Genomic DNA, 26,058 nt, shown 5'->3' on the forward strand with positions numbered 1-26,058 from the left:
GCAGCCCACACACTCGTGTCGTGACAAACAACAGAAATGCTTACTCGAAATAGCGGACATCTCCGAACCTAAAGACCTACCATGTGCCAATAAGGATCCGTAGATTCATGGAGGTTCTCTTGGATATTGGAGTACCCGAGGTTTTGCAGGAGGAATACATAGAGCCTCTCGCAATACTGCGGCTGCCCTTCGCAGTAGCGGCTGTACATATTGTTAAACTGTTTCTCCATGAGGTCGTGCGTAAGGTAGGCCTCCACCGCGCCGGCGGCGTACGCCTGAGCGTCGTCTGCATACGAACCGTTGGACTGCACCTCCAGGAATGTCCAGCTTTAAAGAACGGACACCACGCCATCTATTAGTTATCAGACAAACACTCCAGTCAGAAATAGCAACCCTTGTAGTTTTTGCATACGCGTATGATTAGCTCCTCTACATGTAGACTAACACTTGCTTGTGGGCAGTTGTTTTAGGTAAAATAAATGTTTTAAATTTTTACATTGTTACGCCTTCATTGCAAGAAAGCTTACATAAATCATGATTACTCATGAATGCTTTATAATAATTAGTGGGAAAAATGTATTACCTCTGCATATCAAAGCCTAACGTTACTAAGCAAGGTGATACACGTCGAATGTTTACATAAGTTTAGTTTCTACTTTTGATCAGAATAGTGTTTTTCTATTAACCAGATATCTTAAGCTTCCTTTCAATACAGATACTACTTCAACCACTCAGTGTGCATATTTGGTACACAGGAACGGACTCTAATTCTTTTTAGGGCGTTTTGTAGAAACAAGCAGGGAATATTATAACACCGAGGTACATTTGTGAAAATTAACAGGATACATAAAAAAGCGATGCATTTATAATAATGGAATTTGAACTTTTTTTTTTAAATCCAAAAGAAAGGAGTGTATTTTTTACGTTTCAAAAGTTATGAAACAAAAACACTTGCTTTTGTAACACTTGAAAGGCATTTTTTATTCATCTGCTGTAATTTATGAAAACATAAGAGGCACCGTGGACTACATCGCGTGTCTGCATTAGTAATGCTGACGAGGTTTCTTAAAGACTATGTTATGTTTTTATTAGGAATATGCAAAATATTAAAAACAAATATTAGTATCTATTGCAAAATGTTTATCTACCCCTTTACTGCCTTTGTTTCAGACCTATCACAAACGAACTGGAAAAATGGCTGACTTCTTTTTTTCTTCGCAAATGCTTCAGAAGGATGTTTTAAGAAAAGGCTGCAACGAAACTCGACAGTCCCAGAATTTATCGCGATATTACGAATGTGTACGCTTCAAAGTGTGTTCAGAGACGCAAATTCTACACACTGATTGAATCACACTACATCTGGCTAAGCAATTAAAGAATCCAATCGAATTTTCGGAAGTCTGCTGGAATAAGAATGCGGTGAAAATTGATATATTTCGTTACTGCGTTATGCCACTCATTAATGCATTTTATTGTACTGCTCGATGTATATTCTGCTTTCCTTGAGTGCTGTCTCCTTGCTCCCTGGTCCCGATCAGATATTTCTCAGCTTCGGAGCCAGGGAGCTTTCATCGAAACCGCATATGTCGGGAAATAAAGTTTCAACATTGGCCCACCATATCTCTATGCATTAAAGCTAATAGTTTATTTATACTAATTCGATAAGCAACTGGGATATTTCACGAGTTTCTGTTGAGAGTGCGAATACATAAATTAACTGTATTTTAACTCCCTTATCTGCAGTCCGACCACGCGGCCTGAACTGCGCTGTTTCGTTCAAGTAACTCGATGAGAGCGCTGTTTGTACGCGCTCGGCAGGTTGTATAAAAGGCTGCATCACTTGGCAGCACGTTCCCAAAACTGTTAAGATTGCCAGAGGGCTCACCAAAACAGACGCCCAATTTATAATAAAACTATCGCACCCTTTATGTGTGCCCTTTGTTACAGTCCTCGCAATATGACCAAGGTCGAAGTCGTAGAAGCGCTTATACGAAAAGTCAATGACACCTCTTAAGCTACGGCACTTTGTTGGCCTCTGGTAATTTTGTGAAGATCACCAGAGCGCGACTGTTCATCTGATATTCCTCCTAAGTGTATTTCAAACTTTTCACACGGAAAGTAAAGGACGAAAGATGTTTGTCCGGTCCGTCCCATTTGTCTTACCCTTTCGTATTCTTGAATATATTACCACCGCGCTGAATTCAAGTTAACCAGCTATCAGCGACTCTTTCTGCTATGCTCATTGCATTAAAGGATTGTCAGCAAAACTAGTACAGTGGTGAACAATGCTCACTTGGGGTATTAATTTAAGTGGCAAATTTTAACGCTCGCTATGACCTATTAAAGTAAAGTGTAAAAAGTATCAAAGTTGTGTTTGCGCTAACAGTGTCGCGCAGAGTGCATTCATGAAGCTTGGTGCTCATGTTCATGTCGGCATAAGACGAAGTTTATACCAAACAAGTCAAGCTAATAATGCTAGCCTCTGCTTAGATGCCTGATTCTAGGTCTCGAGAATTTATTCATACAAGTCAGACTTGTACGTAACTTAAATACTCTACTCAAGTTACTGTATCTTAAATACTTTTGTGAGTAACTTGGTATCTTGCAAATACTTTCGAACATCAGCAATTAGTACTCTAACTTAAATACTTTTGTGAGTAACTTGGTATCTTGCAAATACTTTCGAACATCAGCAATTAGTACTCTAACTTAAATACTTTTTCAAGTAACTTGTACTCATTTTAAAGTTACTTTCTATTTTTTCTATTTTCGTTAGAGGCCGGAAGCTTGGAAGGTATTGAACTCCAGTTATTTTGGCTAGGCGCCCTGCCATTGCAGGTACATTTCGTGTCAGGTAATACAGTGCAGTTCCGCGCATCTGCTGAAAGAGGTGACACGGAGAAGCGGGTGTCGCAGCCTCAAGCCGAGCGGACATGTGTCGTGTCTTCTAACTGGGCAAAACGTCAAAACACATTTTCTTAAAATTTGTTTCTGGCCAAGCCAAAGAGCAACAGAGATTCCGAAGCTGAAGGGCATGCGGGTAAAAGAATAAGGTGTGTACAAGGCTACAAACCAGAAAGAGGGCACTTGTGTCGGAGAGAGGGTGGGTCCTACAAGTGTCTGGTAAGAGTCGACAGTAAACCGGAGTTTAACTTTGTATGTCATAGAGAGAAAGCATATAAAAGAAAGCCTTCCAGCTTCAAAAGTGCCTTTGCATCCGCACGCAGTCGGACACACCGCCCGTTCGTTTCACTAGTCTCTCTTCGCACACAAGACTCGTAAGACGCGACTACACGGCTCCAATCAGGCGGCCCATCGCCCGCGGCTTACCCAGCATTAGCAAGTTTTAGTAGATCATGTTTCCCCCTCCGCTACGAAGAAACCGCCGCTGCGACTGCGTGCCAATGCCCTTTGCTGTTGAGTTCCGGGTAGCGGAGGGGCTTAGCGGAGGGGGAAAACACGGTCTACTACAACTCGCTATTGTCTTCGGTAGCACGAATTCCCGCCGGTGCCCACCACGATGGCGACCGCTCTCCCCTGGCCTCGACTCCCCGACCCCCGACTGTACGGCACCGCCAGTGCACTGACGGGGGAAGCGGAAATAAACACGTGACACAAGGGGAGCGTCCGAGGCGAGCCTCTGTGTAGAAACTCCATCCGCAGGCGAACGGGCCTCGCGCTGCCCTCGCCTATGTCCCCGCCATAGCAAGGGTGTAAAAGAAAAAAACATTTTCATTTTTGTTTCATTCGTAGTTACTTGGCACCTCCTAGGAGCCTGAGTGGCAGCCAAAGTCTAGCTAGATTTCCAGGGGATCCCATAGTAGCTGGGAGGAAGATTTTTTCCGGACTTCGGTTGTGCTTGACAATGATTTGCAGAGAAAATTGTAACTTGAGAGTATCTTGAAAGTACCGAGTTACTTTTTTGGAGTATTTTGTCCTTTACACAATTACTTTACAAATTTGAGTATATACTACTCTACTCAGTTACTATTTTTTGTAGTACTCAGTAACTTAACTTAAATACGTTTAGTGAGCATCTTGTACAAGCCTGATAAAAGTCAACGAAGCAGGATTGTTTGCTTGGAATCAGTTAAATGGAGGCAGTTTACTAAAAGCTAAGCACATTTTGTGCTAAAATAAATTCAGGTAATTTATTTAGTTCGTATCTTGCATGTCTGAAATATATTCGAATATGAACGAAGGAGGAACGTCAGTTCAATAGTACCTCGTTGAAACATTTTATGCAGAATAGAAAATGGAAAAGCCACTATTGCGCAAAATTTAAGTAAGTAATGACTTTATTGGAGACATATGGGCACTTCCGCTTTTGAAAAAAAACTTAGGAGACGGTTACGCTTCGCCTTTAAAAGTCCCGTCGGGACCCAATAGCGTTATCGGGTCCAGTCGAAAAGCCATCTCACATAAACGCGGGCTCGTTGCCAAGCCGTGCAAGCGTGTGAGCATGGTCTATTTGGTAGCCTCACGTGGTAAGTGACCTCACACGTGTCTGTAACGTCATGACCCTATCGACCCGCTAAATTTTGTCAGGAAAGCTTTCTGCTAGATTTGTGGGGAAAATGTTCCACTAAATTTGACGGGAAAATGTTCCACTAAATTCGTCGGAAAATGTTTCGCTAAATCTGGCGGCAAAGTTTCCGCTAGATTTGGCGGGAACATTTTCCCCTATATTTGGCAGGAAAAGTTTCTTCTAAATTTGGCGGGAACATTTCTTGCTAAATCCCATAATGCAGCACGCTCAGCCACGTGTGACGTCACGTGTTATACACGTGTCTGCGCCCGTTGCATTATGGGATGTTTTGGTCCCACCGACGCCAGCGCTGATGCCGACGCCGGATTTTCTGCGGCATGAGCTCCTAAGTGCTACTGCGTTAATAATGCTGCGTCCCGACTACCCCGGATAAATATAGACGTATTTTAAGCTGGGCACAAAATTACCAGTTCGTGTTCGTGACGACTAGTTGTTCTAAACCGCGCGCGCAATTTTACTTAAATTCGTTTTACTGAACAGTTTCGTTCGCCTTTATTCGGCAAGATGCACTGTTCCTCGGTTTATTTTATTGCGTACCACAATGTTGATCGCCCGTTCTGTTACTCGATGACCTCCCATACTGAAACTGGGTGAACTTTTGATCTTGTTCTACCAAACACGTGCTAGAAATCATTTCTAAACAATGAATGAGCAGACACACAAAAATGAACGTTTATAAAAGCTTAAGCTCTATCAGGCACCATATACAGTGAAATGGCCCTTTCAATTGGGAAAGTATGATCCAAAGAACCATATTCAAACTTCTATTTAATATGTCAGTTGAATGAGTGAATATCGTGTATAACTGGTCCGGTGCAAAATTTGCAATGGGCAAACAACTCATTCTAGAACCATGTACGGCGTATGTAAATCATTGGTTAAAGTTAGTTACTGGGAGCATTCTATTTTATACGGAATGACAGGGTTTTCATTATCTCACAGTAAATAATTGTCATACCCGCTAATGTGAATGTCATTCTGGAAAGATCCCCAAGCAACCGCCCCTTGACCGGGCTTGCCGTCATGGATGTGCAGGTCCCCTCTAGATGTACCAATTGATGCCCACGCATACTGGCACTTCGGGTCTTCGGTGGGCTGGGCTGCGGCTTGCAGCACCAGAAGAGCAGCAACTGCCAAGATCATGAACATGTTTCTGAAAGTACAATACGTGACACCGCTAAATTAGACATACCAATATATGTTTTTTTTTAAGTTTATTGACAAGGCGAAAATAAAAAAATGTCAGAAATATGATCCTATTTCCTCTATGAGCATAATTTGAAAAATAGTAATGCGTGTCGCTAGCTTGTTTGGCAAGAGTTTGAACAATCGCTCATACCTCACTTGGCTAGACGCTATCGGACACTGAAGTTCAAAAAAGGCATTGAGTTTTTTCCTATTCCAAAGTATATACTTTTAAAGAATAAAGCATATAAATCGAGAGCATTCCTGTTTTGCTTCCTTACCACTCCATGACGAATCACAATGTATGAAGTTATTAAAGATAGCAATTCAAGGCTGATATAACATTTAATATTCCTTTAATTATGTTCAATAACACAACACGGCAATGGCGTCATTTAATGTAAACTCATGCAGGTTTGAACCTAATTTAAAAAAAATGAAAATATCGTCATAGGAAAAATTAAGAAAACCACGAAAATTGGACAAAGTCACACATGTTGATTAGATGTCATTTGTTCTTTGTGTGCCTTTCTTTAAGCCTTTTAATAAATACACCAACAACGGTCATCTAAATATTCATATTTTTTATACTCCACTTTAAGTTTTTGCTCCAGCTATAAGGTGACGTGTAACCTATTCTCAAAAAGCGTGCTAAGGAGGTGTCCCTGGTGCTCCACATTCTCGAGAGATTGTTCAATACCGGCAAATATCAAGTAATTAAATCCCATTATAACTGGACTCTGCATAAACTTCTTACTTACGGTATATTGTGCAACGCAACAGGCTGAAATGCGTGATCAGCTGTATTTTTAAGTTGTACCTACGGTTTTCGACGGTTTCTATGGAATATGTCCGTGCGTATAATAAGCGTTGCTAATCGGGTATTCACATGAGGGAAAAATCTGATACAAAACCCAGCGGAGTGCGCGTCACCTGATGCTGACGTCTCGCCTTTCTGAGGCAGCGCGGTCACGTCAAGCTTCGCGACGAAGGCGCAGAGGAAATACTTTGACACTATATTCACGATGAATTGGGGAACTGTGGCGGCTACGGCACCGCGATCCAATAAGAGCGTTGCAGCGAGGTACCTGACCCGACGCCACGAGAGCATTTGCGTCATTACACCAAATCGGAGGCTTCGCGCCTCTCATTTATACTGTAATTCGACTCCGACATATTAAGCGTATTGAAGAAGTGGCCCACAACATGAAGCTGTTCGTGGGCGGGGCTCTTAGCATCCTTTTGTTAGAGCACGGCCCCTGTCTAATAACGCAATGCATCCGTGTTCAGTTAGAACGGAAGTGTAAAATCTGCCAACGAGAGTATAGGGTTCAATGATATGGCATGAACCATGTAGCGATGTACTCTTTAATACTCCTCAGTCCAGTCAAAGTTCTCATCAGGCTGCATAAGTATGATGAGACATTTCCTCCGTAAAAGCGTAGCCTTTAATTAATGCTTGAACGTAACCGGCAACAGAGGAACAGTTGGAGCAAATGTAAGTCATATGACTTAACAAGTTCTAAAATGCATGTTACAGACTCTTTTCTGCTTTTCTGAAAGCCGTTGAAGACGCGACCTAGATAAATCCTCTGGTTCTGAAAGACCTCGCTCTTGAAGACTTCGCAGATATCCCAAGGTACGAATTGAAGCCCTAGTCCATCATCAAAAACCACGCAGAATTCGTCCAGTCTATGGGGAGGCCGTTGTACTCATATATGTCGAAAGGTGTTGTGAAGGTTGTGCACATTGTGGTATCGCGTTGTAAAGGAACAACTCAAAATGTCCTGTGGAGTTCAATAGAAAGTATAGGCAGCCTCCTATTTCATCAATGATGGCTTCCATTCGTTACAAGGCGAAGGAAACTAGTCCAGACTGCGTGTTTAAAGCACAGGAGACTGTGCAGAGCCTTAAGGTTTCATCTGCTTTAATTTCAATAGTGAAAGGTGACGCAAACAGACGCACGGAAAATCAAACAAAGTCCGCATCAAGCATACTTTGTAGCTCCTGCTGAGTCACACTTTCTATTCTTTGGTCATAATGTCTGTTCTTTTTCGTACCACTGTCGTCTCACTGATGTTGAAGTGCACCGCAAATGCAGCGTTGACCAGCTGCCAACGCTGAACAATTTGGGGTGCAGCCTAGAAATTACTTCAGCTGCAGTAAGAAGCTTCGGTGGTCCGTCGATGTATTTGTTGGCCCAACATCTGCAGTGGGCGTGGTCGGCAGTCGTTTTAAATATAACTTCACCAACCCAGTGAATATTTATTTTGAGTCGCTTCATGCCCGGCTTGACGTTAGAAACCCGATCATAGTTCACTTGATGAGTAACGAGAGCCACAATTTCAATACTCCGGCCATCTAAACCACTGGTAACAGTTGTCCATTCCTGACAAGGGCTTTTATTGTTGTAGCTTGAAATTTAAATTCGCTTTGTCATGTAGGTTTTTAGATCATTTCCTTCGTTCTTGTTAATCATGAATACTGAGGCGCCGCTATCGACAAGGACGCGAGTCTCACGTATATCAATATCAACAGTGATATGTTACATGCTTGAAGACAAGTACACAGTTTCCTTTTGCATCATCGGGCTGGACCGACCATCCACCCTCCTTTTTCTTTTTTCATTATTTATTCTGAACCTCTTACCTCCTCCTCCGCGTTCGCAAGACCAACCGCTTGGTTTTGATTGAAGTTAGAGCTTGGCGTAAAGCTGTATCGCCGTTCCTGCATGAGGCCTGTGTCAATGAATGTCGGTTGGTGTCCCGCGTTCGGTCTCTGCGCGAGGTTAAAGATTTTTTGTCCCTGATATGACTGGAGTTTAGGGCCATATAGGCAGCTCGAGGAGGAAAGTTTCTATCTACGTAGGTGCTGGAGATGTCTTGCAAGTTCTGAAGCAAATTCTTCCGCGTATTTAAGGTTTGGAGCTTGTACTTGTTTTTGTATTTTGCATAGAGGCCCATGCAGTATCAAGGGAATTGTAGCCGAGTGATGTGTTTCGGTTTCGGCCAATCGCAGGAGCCTTCTTTCCCAAAAAAACAGCTTAGGAGCAGGACTGTGTTGTACATGTAGACGAAGGGTTATTTCCATTAGTGTACTTGTTTGCTCTTGAAGGTAGTGATAAAGCTAGCCCTACAATCAGTTCAGCTTACATCCGGGTAATCAACTAGGCAACGTTCATACTACTTCTTTGCGATGTTGGTAAAGGCGCTGTCACACTGAGAAGGCCGTTCAACAATTTTGCCCGTCAACTGGAGGAAGACATGCTTCCTGTAATGTTTCACATTGAGACAACGTCAACTGTTGGGAAACATGCGTTTGTCGACCAGCAATCAAGTTGGCCGATTTGTTCTCGGACAGCCCGAGGACACCTTGTTATACAGAAGTGACGGTGTGGCAAACACGGGGAACATTCCGCCATCTTGTTTTGTTTATCTTCTTTCATGTGCTGGATATGTACTACCTTTACGTCGCCGGAAAAGTACCTTTAGGAATTTCTGACGAGTTCAAAACCCAAAAGCTACCACGAGAGGACATCCACTAGCGGCAGTGATAAAAAAAGAGTCAAGAAAGGTTATTTTTGGTGTTTTTGTCATCGGAATGTTCATTTGCTGTCAAAGGAGCTAGCCCTAACAGAGGAAGACAATGCCACTTTTAGTTTTGTACTTTACGCCATGCCGTAATGCCGTTCTGCGTTTTATGAAATTCCCCTTTCTAGTGTAAGAGACGCTGTAGTCCACTGTTCCTCAAAGCGGTTTGTGTATCCTGGCGCTCAATTGCCAATATTTAAAAAGGGCGACTGACGGTTCGGCCGTCACAACGATCAGTATAATAGTGTTCAATGCTATGTATTTGTCTTTCCTGTCTGCCTTATGATCGCTTCATTCCTCCAGATTTCCAGGGTTTCAAGATAGTTTTACGCGTCTTCAGCTGCTGTTTTCGAGCTCCAAATATTAACGATCACTTTTGGCAGCGGTCATTTTCAAGCTCCGAGTTTTGCATCGTTCTCTTAAGCGGATTGTTTTAACATATTTTACACGAATAAGTTATCATCCTACTTTTAATAATACTAGAAATATCTCGGCTGAAAATTTCCGGCAATTTAAAACTTAACTTACTGTTTGAATGCTCAAGACAATAGCTGTGACGTTTTCGACGATCGCTTTTCGTAATTACGTGCAAATTTGTAAAATTATCTGAGCTGCACACAAGGCTTTAATATTGTTAAATATCAATAGCAAGCCCTTCATTTGAGTTGATTATTTGAAAGAAACTCCTTACAGATAGTGCGCCTCACGCTCGAAGCAGTCCGTGTTGTAGGAACAAAATTCCCTCACCCACCGAACCGTTCACAGGCATTTTCAAGAGATGTTGCTGCTGTTTCTGTTGCCGAAAGCTGTCACGCCGAAGCAATATTGTTGCTGTCGTTGATGTTGTGCTGATGTTCCTGCACTGAGACAGGCCTGTTTGGGAAGCAGAGCCAACGGTCGACATTTTGCTTCAACGTTGATCAACATGATGTGTTGATGTCGCCGTCATGTTTCCTTAATGTGACAGGCCTTAAAAAAAGGGGACGTTTTCTTCATGCGGTCTTCTGAGTTCTGCAGTTTTCTGTCGGTAGCACGCTGATAGGTGCCCATTAATTCTTCCGAATTTTATTAATAGCAATCAAACATGTGTGGCTTCACTGTCTGAGGTCTAGATTTCTTTTTGTCTTTTATGGAAGCAAATATAGCCTCCATCAGCACATTTTTCTAGGTTATTTGCAACTGTAGCATTTGAAAGGATCGCAGTATCATAGTCGTGCTCAAAAACTCTTGGAATGTTCTTCGACATGGCCGCCATACCATTTCTTCAAAAATGAAATCTTTCATATTTACTATTTACCTTCATTGATTTTGTTGTCAGAAGTGGAGTAGCTGAATATCTCGCCCTTAGTGGGACCAGCTGGGTTAGTTGTGCCGTACTGACATCTCGTGGAAGATCCGCAATGGGATCCTTTTAAACGTTGTAAATTAGTAACACTACGTTTTCATGAACATTTAAAGCTTTGTGAAAGGGTTACTTAGCTGTGACTCATCGTGTCAAGTGTGCCAAATTTGTAGGGGTCTACAAGTTATTACCACATTACTGTATCTCAATCAGTCCTTTGTTTTGTCGATCTCCCCCTCTTCGTTGCCGTCTTTGTTTTTTCGTTCCACTCGTCGTTGTTGTCGCCTTCGACGTTTCGAATCACTTTAATTGGCCTCTGAAGCAATCTGTGAATTACTTGCCAATAGTAGGGCGTTCTGAAGAAAGCAAGCAATACGAACGTTGGTGAACGATTTAGCAGGGAGGTATATTGGTTTCAAGTGCCAGTTAATTGGTTGTGCTTGTCATAAAGGCATGAATATTAAGGGACGACTTGACACGACTGGTTGAAGATAGAGAGAGTAAACAGGCGAGCGTGTTTATGCTACATGTTTTTAAAAAACCTGAGTCGTCTTCGGTTTTAAAAAATGTTGAAAATGTTTCAATTATTTCATTATTTCTGTTTTTGCGACATCATGCAAAGTTATGCCCAATAATATTAAACTAAACATTTAAAAAAACTATGATTACAGCAGTGCAACAGTTCAAGGACGAAGTAAAGGCGAGCAGTACACAACGTGGCGTATCACCTCCCCTTTACCTCGTCCATGTCCTGTTGCGCTGTTTTGCCCCGATAGAAAAGCTGCTTATTGGCAAAGGGACGTATTTTCCAGAGAATTGTTGGGTTCAATGTTTGCCATGGCCATGCTTTTTTCAAAACACGACCGGCTGATGTGTTGCAATGCCAGGTAGCATTGTTTTACCGATGACATTTTTTACTATGCAATGGGTTAGGATGAATGAGTGAGATAGTATGGCATTTGAGAGGAGAGTCACTACAACATATCCTGAAATGCGAGGCTCAATCAAGGATACCATTACCAGAGATACGTAAGAAGGTGTAACGATTCTTTATGGACGCGTAGTTTGGATTTAGGATTGGTCGAATCAGGCTCACTGTTATTTAAATCTCCGAGGAAGAGCTCGGCACCTTTGTAACAGATGACTGCTTTGCAAACCTTCGAAAATCCAAGCCTGTAATCAGATCTTGCCTACAAGACGACGAGGCCATGAAGAGATTGGTGTGGCACCTCCCTTGTACGAAAACACGAACCATTTGCTGCATGATTGTATCAATTATATGTGTTGGCGTTGCACGTAATAAGCTCCAATAGAAGGATGTTCAACTTGTCACAGCTGTAAGCATATGTCCTGTCTCATGACGGAAGTAGCCGTTCCTGCGTTAGCCAACCCCTACGAATGTAAGCCGTCAATGTGTGTATTGTATGAGGTTGAGTGGGTCTGAAAAAGGACGATGAAATCTTTTATGTGGCAAAGGCCAGTTTAAGTTGACTAAAAAAAATATTAAGAAAGTGAACCCTATTGGAAAATCTCGATGATGGAAAGATGACGGAAAAGGCTCATACAAGCGTAACCGTAATATGGGACATCCTATACAAGCGAAAACGGCGGCTCCAGTATAGTGGAATAAGGCGGAATGATACAGGTAGGCGGAACCATACAAGCGTGTCGTATTATGGGACATCCTATACCAGCATAGTGGATATAGGCGGAACCATGTAGGCGGATGGAACCATACATGCATAACGTAATATGGGACATCCTATACCAGCAAAAAGGCGACACCAGCATGGTGGAGCCATATGGCTCCAGCGTGTTGGTTTCGCCTTTTCACTGTTGTACAGGGCGATTTAGTTTTAAGCTTTACATATATGTTTAGAAAGGTCGTGAAAGCTATATTAATGCGGTTTGTGCAGGCGAGTTATACGGCCAGGCGTACGTAGTATAGGGACCTAGTCGTAACGATCAGTCAGATAATTAAATACAATTTGTTAATCAACTTTTTAATTAGTGAAAATGAAAATATGGTTTCAATTAGAAACTTGCTGAGTCATTGAAAACCACAAAATCAAGTTTTTTTTAGAAGGATATAATTCAGGGGTAGCGTTTTATGCATTCTGTAAAAAGCTTTATTTGGACGAGTTTCTAGGTTTCAGTTTCTTATCAGAGCTCATCTCTGCGCCCACGGTCCTGTTCCCCAGGGGCATAGACACGCAACACACATGCGCCTTGCTTCCCTTCATCCTACGAGGGAGGCGAGGGGGCGGCTTCGCACTGCGGTCACTGGGCAGCTGGACCGCAGGTGCAAAGATGCGCTCTGGTAAGAAACCGAAGTCTGGAAATGCGTCCAAATTGACCATTTTTTATAACGCCATAAAATGCTACTCGTCTTATATCTTTACAAAGAAAATTGATTTAGTGTGTTTTGATGATGCTTAGCAGGTTTCTAATTGGAACCATGGGTCTATTTTCACTGATTAAAAATTTCACGAACATACTATACTTAGAGAGAGGCTGAACCAGTTTTGTATTTGAGAAAACACTTTTAAATCTTCTTCATTCGACCTCCAGAATCTCAAATATCAAAATTATTTGCTAATTTAATTAATCAAGGCTGCATAGTCATTTTTAAAGCGCTGTGAAAGCACCTCCCTAGAGAGCGACGTCACAACAGCAGCTTTCAAAATCTTTGTTCACGCATCTTCAGCGCCTATCAAAGCTATGCACGCACATGCTATTTTTTAAAAGGGCAGAAAAATGTGTCACGACTGGTGCCAGTGCCGGAGAATATACCTAGAAAACTTGCGATTGGGCACGCGGCCCTTAAGCGACACACGCTTGGCGGCCGAAAGGTCTTCTTACGATGTCACTGTTGGTGGGATGTTTTTTGTGTTTTCTCACGTTTAGTTATATCTTTGAGGAAAACGAACGGGATATTCAGATTCGCGGGATAAAACTACGCTAGAATGAACCTCCATCTAGTTTTCTGAAAGAAGTCTGGCACATCTCTGTAATAAGCCGAAGGATCATTACAAATTAGCCTTTTATACTATGCCGCCCTGGCCATATAACTCACGTGCACAGACCGCGTAAATGTAGCTTTTACGGCTTTTTTAAAAAAAATCTGTAAAACATAGAAAAAAAACTCTGTAGAATGTCCCCCAATACGATACGATTGTATGGTTCCTTCCCCGCTTGCATTGTTCAAGAAAGACTTGTGGACATCCAGCGTTTCATTGGAATGCTGGATGTCAGCGAGTCTCTACATCAGTGAGTGGTTTCAAACAAGCATGGTGTTTGCACACCAGTAAGCTCTTATCCGAGGCTCACCAGGACCACTAAGAGCAGAGGCGAAATGTCGTGACCTGGTAAATTTGGTTGCAGGTATTTATTTTTATAAGAACTGCATGCAGCAAAGCTTAACTTTGCTTAAAAGAAGATTATTAAAAATTCAATACTGAACAATGGTGTCCCTTGAGCTGTCAGACCAAACTCCCACTCTTGCCACTCAGGAGTTCCTAACTTGTGCGTAGAGGATCAGCACAACCCAGATTTGTGCTGCGAGCGCACCTGCAATATAAAAGTTGAATAAACATGAGATGAAATATGAGACGTTTACAATTCTCTGTAACGTGAAATTAGAGCACAGATCTTGAAGAGGAGGATGGGAAGGTATGCCCCTCCTCCCCCTCCCCTCCTCCTCTTCTGCTCCCTCCCATTTAGCAGGAAACTTCCCTGAATTTAGCGGGAAAATTTCCCCACTAAATTTAGCTGGTTAAGTTTCCCACTAAATTTAGCGCAGAAATTGATGTCACATGACCTCAACACAAATGCAGTTTTTCCGCTAAAAGTAGCAGGGAAAATGACGTCGCATGACCGTGTCACGTCAGCCATAAAAAAATTCAGTTTCTCAGCTAGACTTAGCGGAAATATTAACGTCACATGACCACAACATTAATTCAATTTCCTGCCAAGTTTAATTGGGTGGTTACGCCGACAGCGACGCCGCGAAACGCGGAAACGGGTGCTAAGAGCTGCGCTAAAAACTAAATGCATCAGGTGAAATAAAGTGAACATTAGAGATACTGTAAGAAAAAGAAGAGAATCTAAGATACCGTTCTCAGATCCTTCCTTTTGTCCGTTCTCAAATGCTTTGATTTCAAGAAATGTTTATCTCTTTATTCATACCCAGAGAACCCCTCCCAGTTTCAGCATGAATGCAATAAATCAATGCAGACTAGACCTTGTAAACTATAATCCACATGAAAATGAATGTTTGCCACATAGTCATGTATGAGTCAGTGGCTCAGATCTCTAAATACATTTGTATTGAGGAACATTCTTGAATAAAACTTCTGGGCTTCGAATTCCACAGTTTGTACTTCCATAAGGAACACTGTATGGCACTGATTTTTTTTTTTGTGACACATCAGAAACAGCACAGCACTGTCATCCTCGCATACCTAACAAGAATTTGTATTTTTTTTTTTTTTAGCATGGCATGTGCTATTCTAATGCCCATACAGCATCCTTTAACAAAATTTCCTTTGTAGAGCTTTTTATTGGTTCTTATTTAGCTCGCACGACAGATTCGGTACCTTGAATTCTCACTCGGCATCAACAGTTTTATATATTAATGTAATAGCGAAAGACAAGATGTATGGACTTGAGTACGGCTCAGCAAGCAGAGATGTTGAGAAAAGTACTGATGGACATGAATACAGTTAGCAGATTCAATATGAAGAATATGTGTTAGACGCACGCTCAAAGAAACCTGTTGCATCTATATTCATTCAAATTACTTTGCAGAACCCAGCGCTGCAGTCTCAGGTGGGAGTTCGCTGAATGAGTCTACTGAAAATGAGTGTAGACGGAAAAAGCAGTTTGATCTGCGATAATGAGCATTACATAAGTGACATGTCATTATTACTGTTACAGTGCCGAATGTTCCAAACTGTCAGTCGCATCATTCTGTGAGTTCCCTCCGTACATTACAGGGTTTGGCTCTCTCGAATGCTTTGCGAGAAAAATGATGAACTGGAAATATCTAGAGTAGTTCTAGAAAAACTATTTCCAGAATCTTATCTCAGCATCGCAAAGAATATAAAAAGTTTCTAAAGACAAGGTTAGTGCAGGAGTTGAATAAACTAAATACTTTGTTTTTCGAAACCATCTTGCCGTAGTAAACGTATGAAGTTCCCCTAGGTAGAGATAGTCATTACGGATGATTGTGCCCATTGCGTACCATAAAAATTTAATTTGCGACCTAAAAAAAATTTACAAACTCAATTAACTCTGAATAAGTGGACCACTTGGCATTAAAGATTGGCCTCACCATGACTGTCTGCCAACATCTACATAATAATTTCCATGAACCTATGTATTTCAAGAAAATATTTGGTGCGAGCTGCTTAAAACACGATAGCACTTTTTAGCAAGTGCTGGTTGTTGGGCAAGTTGGTACGGTACGTTAGAAAACATGATTGTGCTTTGAAGACGGGGACATAGGAAGGACAGACACCACAGAGTGCTAACTTTCAACTGATTTAATTCAAGAACCTCGGCGTAGAAACACACTGCGTCACCGCACCACATCTCAACCAATCCGTGGCCCTGCCACGGACCGCAAGTACACCAACTCCTTATCCGCCAAGTCAATTGACGCCACACTGACACAACACGTGCCGGAACTATTTATAGCATCAGCCTCCATAATCTCTCTAACAGTCATATCTTTGTGCCTAGCAAGAACAGTAGACTGAGCAAATAATGGTTTGCACTCGCAGTCATGATCTGTCGTGTCACTGTCATGACTGCGGGTGTAAACCATTATTTGTTTCGTCTATTGTTCTTGAGAGGCACAAAGATAGGACTGTTAGCGAGATTATGGAGGCTGACACTATAAACAGTTCCGGCACAAGTTGTGTCAGTGTGGCGTCAATTGACTTGGCGGATAAGTATTTGGCGTACTTGCGGTCCGTGGCAGGGCCACGGATTGGTTGAGATGTGGTGCGGTGACACAGTCCGTTTCTACGCTGAGGTTCTTGAATTAAATCAGTTGAAAGTTAGCGCTCTGTTGTGTCTGTCCTTCCTATGTCCCCGTCTTCCAAGCGCAATCATATTTTCTACCGCACTTTTTAACACTAATAGAAAGCCTGTAGTGGGCCACAACTTAAGCAGTTTTCACTTCATTATAAAGAGCAATTACACATATGTGAACCATGAATATAGGCCTGCACTGAATTTTTTTTCTTAAGCTGAACGTGCTATGCTCTGTTTACTATATAAATCTTTGCAGAGCTGACAATGTGCAAGTTCCTGTTTTTTTATATTTCACATGTCCCGACTGGTGAGTGTGGTAGGGACATAAGATTGATGACACCAACGAAACACAATGATTATTTTAAGAATTTGTTTGGGTATAGCACGAGCAAGGAGATCTGCGGGAAGTTATTTCTGTGACACCGTCGAACCTACATCCGCGGGCTTTAAGTTCACATGTTAATCATGTCTGCAGACTCCTTTTTGTAATTGGAATTTCATCCAACCCAAGATATGAATATGTTTTTTTTTTCATTTTAGACTTAGTAGTGCTTTTGCTGTTCTATTAATAGGTAAGAAAAATGCTTATTTAAAGTGGCATACCTAACACCTGGTGGCACGAGGACTCCCCTGTCGTGACGCAGACCGAAAGTCACAGCCAGGGAGATACTGCGATGCTCTTGTTGCTGGGATTACCTCCCCCATGGTCCTGCACAGACCACAGAAAAAGATTGAGTCCAAGCTTGTGGCCACTAGGATCTTGAGGCACCCAAGTAGCTGAAAATAAAAACAAATCACAATCAAGTACTTGGCAGAGCTACATTAGAATGGCTAGCATATTCTTTCGTGATCAGCACATAGATCCTCTTATTTTAGTCATAGTCACCCCCCAGGACAAAGCTACGTAGGCGTTAAAATGATGGGTACCGAATTTAGGTGAATGATCAAATGCATTCATTTAACCCCCTTTCGCCCCAACCTGAGACTTCTGTCAAATATTCACATTCAACTGTAAAGACTACAAATAAAACTACTACTGCAATGCAAAGCCGTATAGTGGGAGAGTTTAGCCAGCGGGTGTGGCAACGAAGGCGCCGGAGAGGAGGAAAGGGAGGAGAACGCCGAAGGAGGGAGAGAGAAGGCAGCAGAGAAACAAAGAGGAGACGACCACCATTTTGACGCAAAGCTGTCTGCACGGAGCACTGTTGAGGCTACGTGTCGTCTGCTACGGGCTTATTTATTTTTTTTGCCTAAATAAAAGTGCGTTCAAACATGGAGGAACTTCTTTCTTTAGGTTTTTAAGCCACCGAGGAATAACACTATATCATTTTATTGCCAGAGCCTGCCAAATAAAAGGAAAGAACCGAAATTTGAATATCGATCCCATGCCGGGCGAATGAATGAAAATGGCGGCCCTCCCCGCTCAGCTGGGAGCAGCCTAGAGTTCACGCGCATGCGCTCACGCCTCTTGCTCTGTGCCGCGGGCTGATCAGCTCACTCGGAAGGGAGACGTTACGGCAGCGAAATCATAGACTGCCAGACTCTCCCCATATATGGCTCTGCTGCAATGGAAAGATTTTCCTACCCTCGTGCTCAGCGAGTGTCGACTGTGGATACAACTCCGGTTCATATACTCGCTGAACATGAGGGTAGAGTGTACCAGCAGAGGGCAGGTGTCTGTATACAAAGAGTTTAGTTGGCACACCAAGAGGCTAACGAATAAGAATGGGTACCACTCTGAGCAAAATGCCAAAAAAGCGTGGATCACGGCTTGACACTAACAGCAGCACACAGTATCTATTTTAGTGACAAAGGGGTACTAAATCATTATTTTCAGCTTCCTAACTAAACTAAATATTCTTCCCGGCTTGCTTTTTAGGAAAATCTCCAAATTTACAAGAACTACTAAGACAACGTCTAAAAAAAAAAAGCAATGGCAAAACCAGCAATCGAATTCGCCTGCTCTCCAGTAGCACGACATCTATGGCAGGCAGACCTGCAGAATGAGCAAGCAGTTTAAGAAACAGTATGTCCTATGTATAATTTTTTTTATGCTGCAAAGCAAGCGCTGGAAGGAGGTTTCACGACATTAACGAAATTTCTTGCAATCAGTTGAGAACAAATTAGAGCAGTGAACTTGTCCTTGCTTCTGGCATAACGTTTTAGTGTTGCCCATGGAAACTCACATAAATTTGAAAATAAAAACAAAAAAGACTAACCTTCATAAAAAAATCTAACTTTGGCAAAGAAAAGTTACCTTGGAAAAAATATGTACAATACAGTTGTACAGCGTGCATTTGTGTGCTTAACCAATTTTGAGGCAAATCGGCGACAATGAAAAGAAGACGTTTGAGTACAATTAAGGGAAAGACAGAAAGGATGCATACCTACAACAAAAACATTTAGAACGACCACGAGCAGGAAACTCTGGTGAGGCTCTCGGAGTGACTCCCTCATATGGGCCTGCGCAGACCACAGAACAAGATCGGTCAGAGCTTGCAGCCATAAGGTGCTTCATACCATGAAGTTACAGAAGCGGGTGCAATTGGAAGCAAAGTGCATTTCATTTCTCTGAAAAACGAAGAGTTTAATAGGTAGCTTGCATTCATAAGGTGATACAGTCATGAATGCACAGACTTTTCAATGCAGCGCTATATCACCAACTTGTTAACCATGCCGGGCAACACTAAAAACTGAGAGCATTATTTTAAACTATCTCAGCTTAAAGTTAACCACGACAGAAGCTTCAAGCCATCCTTGCAAATTCAGTGCACAAAGCAAGCCATGTGACCTTCTTGTTGGACGCCATGGTACGTCGAGCTTATAATCATGCGTCATGCTGTTTTTGCTGCAAAGGCTTGTAGTTTCAAAAGTGGTCCAGCTTAAAGAGACTAAAAGTATAGACGTTTATGAGTGGGGCCCTCATTTAGTCTGCAGCTACATTGCGAAATAGGACGTTCCAACCGGGATGTTTGCTGCCTGTAACCACGCGACCAGCTTGTGCCCAGCGATTGTTCGAGCTGAATACATGTCCTCGACAGTGCCATTATTTGACAAGCATTTCTATGACTGTTAAACATGACTGACTTACAGAGAGACTCCACCTCAACGACTAATGACTTGGGATACCTAACTGAATACTGATATGTCAACTAAATGCAAAACAATTACCTGGTAAGCATTAAATTTTTCAAGAGGCTGGGTCGACTCCGCGTTAAGTTGAAGGAGTCGATACGTAATAGGACAATACAAACAAAAATATGCCTTAGAATTCCTTTTGCACCCCCAAAATGATGTGTTTTTGAAGGTAAGGTACACAATGTTCTTGATTTAGAAAGTGCCTCAGCTGTACAAATGCATATGCAATAAGGGCACTTGCCAAGCCTATTCTACTCAGCTCTGTGCAGGTTAAGCTAAGTTAGAGTATAGAAGTACATGCTCACTGACACCATCAGAAAGGCAGGGAGAAGTCTCCGTTGTTCGACCTCCAGCCCGTCTGCTACCTTCGATGACGTTTCAGCGCCTGATGAGCCTGGAGCGAGCACATCTGTCTAAAGCAGGGTGAAAAGCACAAGCATGTGCTGGAGGACGCCCAGTCATTCTCTTTTTGTCATCGGCTATACTACATATTTTTAGTAAGACATATTTTTAAGTGAGGAAAAGTACTGCAAATATGCAGTCCACCTTAAAGATAACAACAGTTGCCATTCACCATTTTCCAAATAAGTGCTCCCACGTACCGGAACATCTACACATGTGGTGCGTGAGTAGGTTCAGGACTGAGAGGCTAGAAAACGAAGCGCTCGCAAGGCTTGTCTGGCCCTTCCAACCATGCGGGTACATTCGTTGCAAGTTCCCGATTTGTAGACAAAATGATTTTGAATGAGCAAATCTTGTCTACGCCCGAGGTAGAACATTGAATTGCGATTCCCCCATATTGTGCGAACCATCCTTCAAACTGCGGTACCACCTGCAAATAAACTATGTTGTGCTGCGGCACGCGTCCATGCTGCCTGCTTCAGAGGAAAACCACTGCTCGTGTTGAAGACGACATCCCACAGTGGACAGGCAACAATTTTTAACGAACAAAAACAAAATTGATATCATTCAATAGACACAGATAGGCTCACAAAGTGTCGGCACCATGATTGTTGTTGTTGGTTTTACTCTTGCATACAAACAAAGGTGACTTCCTCTCTCCTCCGATGGACAGTAAAACCCCCTTATCTTGGTGGCCCCTATTTCTTCTCGAATCGGTCACAGAGGACATAATCACAGTCACTGAATTCCGCAAAATTAAAGGCCGCGAAAATTAAAGGTTCGCCAACATTAAGGGGTTTACTGTTCTTCTGAGTGTCACATGATGTTAACATTTCAAGGAGGCTGAAGGTATTGGTTTAAGAAAAAATTGACCTATGAAAAAAATGCCCTTCTCCAGGTTAGGCACGCGAGGTTCTTTTGCACTACCTATAAGGTGGCAAGTTTATTTCGGCAGAGCTTTTGGTAAAACGGAGTCACAAAAGTAGCTATACTTGGCGTCAACTATTTTGTGCTGCATTATAAAGCCAGAGTAGATTCCACAGTGCGTGCTTCAGCAGAGCACTGTTTGTTGCGAGAGCATATGTGGTTTAGTGTTGCATCCCATTTGCATAATCTAGAGAAACTAGCGCTGACAGAGTTGGAGCACCCCAAATATTAACAGCCGACTGTAGAAGCATTGAGAGATGCACACATGCGAACTGTGCATTTCTTAAAGGTGGGTTCGAGCAAAGGTAAAAACAATATCTATACTTATGGCGGCCATACTTGCCTTTCCCAAGCACGACCACTTTTCCCTCGGTAGCACCATCCAGTAAGAAGCACCAGCAACACGCCCATGAGACGCCGCCGCCTCCTGGATTGAATGACGACCCGCCTGAGGTCGTGGAAGGAGATCCGGAACACTGCTTTAGGCCAGATGTTGTATCTGGTGGGGCAGAGACTAAAAGTAAAAATTAACAAATTTATCTGAAGCGCTACATTCCTATAGGACAGCAGTATTTTTTTTAGGCCAGTGATTCGCTTTAATTAAACACAAATGGTTGGTTTATATGATGAACCATCAGCCCCTGTTTTTCTTAAGTGTAACGCAGTGTCTAACGTTACGTCCGACGGAACCCGAAATAAAAATTAAAGTTACGCCCAACGTAACTGTCAAGCATTCGAGTTACGTCCGACGTAACCCAAAATAAAAATTAAAGTTACCGTATTTACTCGAAAATAGGTCGAACTCTATTTGTTGGACCCACCGAGAATAAAAAAAAAAAAAAAATTCAAATATAGGTCGACTTTTTTTTTTATTTTTAAGAACAGGGGAAATTTTGGGCAAAAGAAAGAAACCTTTATTTACATCACTTCACAGCTTGGTAGACATCCTCGCAAATCCGCCACAATACTTCACTGACAGCGTCGAAAGCGACGAAAGACAAACTACAAAGACGCAAACAAAGCCGCCGTGTCGCCATGAGCAACACGCGAGCCGAGCCGCCTCAAGCAACTAACAAAAGTAACATCTTTTTTTTCTTATTTTTTTTGTGCGCGTTTGCGAGGATGGAGGACAAAGTGCATGGCGCATCGCGTTCCTCTCCTTCCCCATTTCCCAGCAAGGGGAACGCTAGAGGTGCGATGGCGAAATCCAATGCCCCAAGAGGTGCGCGCGATAGCGGCATCGGCCACCGCTGTTGTTTTCGGTTGTTTAACAAAAGCTTTTGGAAACAAGAAGCGGCGCAGCTCTACGGCAACGCCGGCTCGGTGACTCGATAGCTACGGTCGCAAAATTTGGTCGCGAATGTAGGTCGAAATTCTTTAGTCACGATTTCCGAAAAAATAAATAAATAAATAAAAGAAAAGAAAAAAAAAAAGGTCGACATATATTTGAATAAACACGGTAGTCAGCTGCGCGACGAGACACACATTATGAAAGCGATTGGTGCGAGCGATCAAGGTGATGAGCGACGTTTTCTATAAGCCCAGGAACCGAGCGGCGCAAGCAGCGAGAGTGAGAAATCTTCGTCGCTCGGCGCCGGCACATGAGCTTCTCGTCGTCGCTCGTCTCGTTGATCGCTATATTGCTTACATGCTGTTCAGAAAGGTGCTCTAAGTGGTTACCATTGCATTGGGACCAGCCTCTCATCCAACCGTAACCAGTCTTGACTTTTTTTTAAGCCGCCCAGGTAGAAGTTAGCATCGTACATACATCGTTTTCAAGCATGGCTCCTCGTTCATTGCTCGATTTACTTTTTCGTAAATGACAAACCGCAATGAAGCACAATTATTCTAGTTCAAAATTGTCACGAACACTTGGCACGCATGCTTACACTGTAGCGCACCTAACGTAATTTAAAAGTAGAACGAAAACGGGACGAGATTCGCTTACCGCTTCACGGAAACAGAGTCCTTCGGAGCCTGGGCCTAACGGCCGAAATCGGAAGTCGCCTGCGGTCCGGCGATCGGACGAGTTGAGCCGGCCGCGCTGTGCTGACCCCGGCTGACCACGCCTGGTTGAACCATGAGAGGCGTCGTCGAGTTGAGAGCCAGAGACGCAGTAGAAACGGACCGTAAAACATCTGTCCCGTAAAACGCAGAAGGAGCCAGCGCCAAAACCGCTACGTCTGGCTGCGTCGCCATCTCCACGACGACCGGAAGCGTGTAAACCGGGACTGGCCGGGAAGTTAGAAAAGGCGCGGCAGCGGAAGCCACTGGGCGGAAGCTTTACGTTTCGGTTTCGCTTTTCTCCGACATCGGCCACGGTCGCGGGCTGGTATGTTTGCGGCTGGTTGCGACGACGCGAGGGGCCACGAAAAGACGCCGAGTTGGCCGAGTACGAGTCACGGCCCACGATACGAGCAACGGGCCATTTGCCCCTGTCGACCGGCGATGCGGTATCCGCGGCTTAGTGTCACGATCGGTTTGTTGCCGTGCACGTTGACTCAAAGCTCGAAGTTATGCAGTTCCGTCAGTTCCGTTCCGGCACCAGCCGCACCACGTTTTCCGGTGCATCGCACGTGGAGGCCTTTCGACGCATTCAGTGAACGTAAAGATCGCGCCCGCTGTCTTCGGTGCTGTGGAAGAAGTTGGGAGACGGAAGAAGCATCAAAACCAAGGCGTTTAGGACTCCAGTCCGGGCCGCCGGTTCACTCTGAACGAGAGGCGACGTGTGTGTGCACGCTTTGAGGAAGCCTCCACGTTTCGCCGCGCCAGACCTCGCCGATCGCGACCAGACCCCGAGTCCGAGAGGCTCTTACGCAGCCAGGAACGGCAGCGAGGTAGGAGCTGCTCGTTCTGCGCAACCATGCAGTGCTCTACAGTGATCGGAGCTCTCGGTGTCATGCGTGCTTGCACCGAAGCCTTTGTGACCCCTTCGGACGCGCAAGTCGTACTTCGCAAAGGTTTGGACGGGGCCGCCCTCACCGAGCAGCTCCGCTAAATTCCGCTTACTTATGATCGCAATAAAAGCTCGCGTTTGTTCTCAGGAAAAAAATTGCGGGACCGCTCTCCGCGCCGCCGACGAGGTTGGCCGCCACCATGTTCTCAGCTGTTCACTCGCTCCCGCAGCGAGCGCCTTCCGATAATCCTCCCCGTTCCAAAATGCGATGCGATCTTCGTTTACATGGGCTGAATGAATGCGCACTCGCCATCTCGATCCACCTCTGTCTAGCGACTTTAATGCGATGCGCTTTGCGCATTATGCCGTTTACATGACCGCATATTGAATGCGGCAACTGGATTCAATGCGACTAAGTCGCATTCATGTAAACGCGGCTTATGTTATTTTTCGACATGTATGATGTATGTAACGATACCGGTGGTAAACGATGGACGTTTTTGTTGGAAGATGGCGGTCGTCTTTCTGCATGTATGGTTTAGTTATACCGGTGGTCTTGTGGTATAGGCGTTTCGTTGGAAAGATGGCGGTCGTCTACGTCATCGGACGCAAAATCATACCAGCCATACCGAGTCATATCGGCGAGCAAACCGGCTGCCAGTATAGACAGACCCGGAGCCATAGCGGTGCCGGTATCTCCAGTTATGGAGAACGCAAAACCAAATTAGCTGCATGTATAATAACAATAAATTATGGTGGTGTCATACCAGGACTGTACAAGCAGCAGGTTTGTTTCTTGTACGTTTTTCCAATAGGGAAGTCAAACAGGGGCTTATTTATATGTTTTTTTTTTTTTTTCGAGAAGAAAATAAAAGCCCGTCAACCAATATTTCTATCCGGTAACCTTTAACATTATGGGCAATCCAGAAAAAAAAAGATTAAAAGACCAATAAAAATGTAACGTGTTTTTTTTTTCAGGGAAAGCAACCTCAAATACCGAAAAATGCTTGGTTTTTCGAAAATTCGCAGCAATAATCGTCTTATTCAACTGATTGTCTCGAGAATAAACCAAATCCCGCAACCAATATTTATATCAGTTAATTCTTAGCCTCTAAAGGTTTAAGTACCGAATGTTAGAAGGAAAAAAAGCTTTTGCACAAGTCGACTTAAATATCTCGAAATTTTAGCAATTTTAACAAGTCTTATGTAAGATATACTTTGTAGTAACTCGAATAATATATCATCATATAGCCAATGATTATAACTACGCACTGATAGTGCATTCGTTTCTTAGTTGGTTTATTTCCAGAAATAATCTGATTGTGTGAAATTTACTCTAAATAGCAATTTTTTTCATTTAAAAAATATATAACCAGAAAACAAACATTTATTGTAATAGTTTCTGCTACCAAAAATATATATAAGAAATTTGATTGAAGTGAACCTTATGTTTGACCATGTTGTTAATGGTTAAAATGGTTAATGGCTACAAAATCTTAAGTTGCGGTTAAAATTAGTCTACCACGTTGCGCTTCGGATGTGTTTTCTAGAAAACTGGAATTTATTGTTTTAAGCTATCTCCCTCATTGCTAATATTCACCTATTTATAAAATGCCCCCCCCCCCTCTTTGCCGGACATGATTGTCATGTTCTTGTTATTGCAAAAGAAAGTATAATATAGAAGACAATAAGGCCAGTCCGGACAAGGCTAACCGCGTTTACAGACGGCCTACGGCCTGTGATACGATTTTTTGCGCCGCTTTTTGATGTGTTTAAAACATACAAAGACACTTGAAAGGTTACCCATGCCATCCTTCGCATCTCTACAGTTACTCCTGATCAACTTACTGATCTAGCCCCGATACATTCTGTACTTAAATTTCAATTGTGCTCTATTCCTTTAAAATTTATAAAATACAGTAAAATACTTTCAGAAGCTCTAAGCTCGCTGCATATTACTATCATTAAGCAAACTTCAGCCAAGTAT

The 26,058-nt window shown here is 43.0% G+C and overlaps 1 protein-coding gene across 3 annotated transcripts in view; it reads right to left on the bottom strand.

The window, feature by feature from the left end:
• The window catches only part of LOC8039973 (putative phospholipase B-like 2), a 91,084-nt gene that overhangs the window by 48,346 nt on the left and 16,680 nt on the right, over positions 1–26,058 (bottom strand). For 2 of the 3 annotated variants that reach the window (XM_040213540.1, XM_040213536.1), the window contains exons 2-3: positions 5,508–5,702; positions 81–327 (exon numbers count right to left, since the gene is read on the bottom strand). In XM_040213540.1, coding sequence (XP_040069474.1) covers positions 81–327; positions 5,508–5,698 — 438 coding nt within the window. In that variant the 5' untranslated portion in view covers positions 5,699–5,702. Of the gene's footprint in view, positions 1–80; positions 328–5,507; positions 5,703–14,124; positions 14,146–26,058 lie in introns of those variants that run through there. The other variant, XM_040213546.1, reaches the window with a different exon arrangement.

The sequence above is a fragment of the Ixodes scapularis genome, unplaced genomic scaffold (genome assembly GCF_016920785.2).
Source record: "Ixodes scapularis isolate PalLabHiFi unplaced genomic scaffold, ASM1692078v2 PGA_scaffold1__304_contigs__length_218370807, whole genome shotgun sequence".
In the NCBI taxonomy this organism is placed as follows: Eukaryota; Metazoa; Arthropoda; class Arachnida; order Ixodida; family Ixodidae; genus Ixodes; species Ixodes scapularis.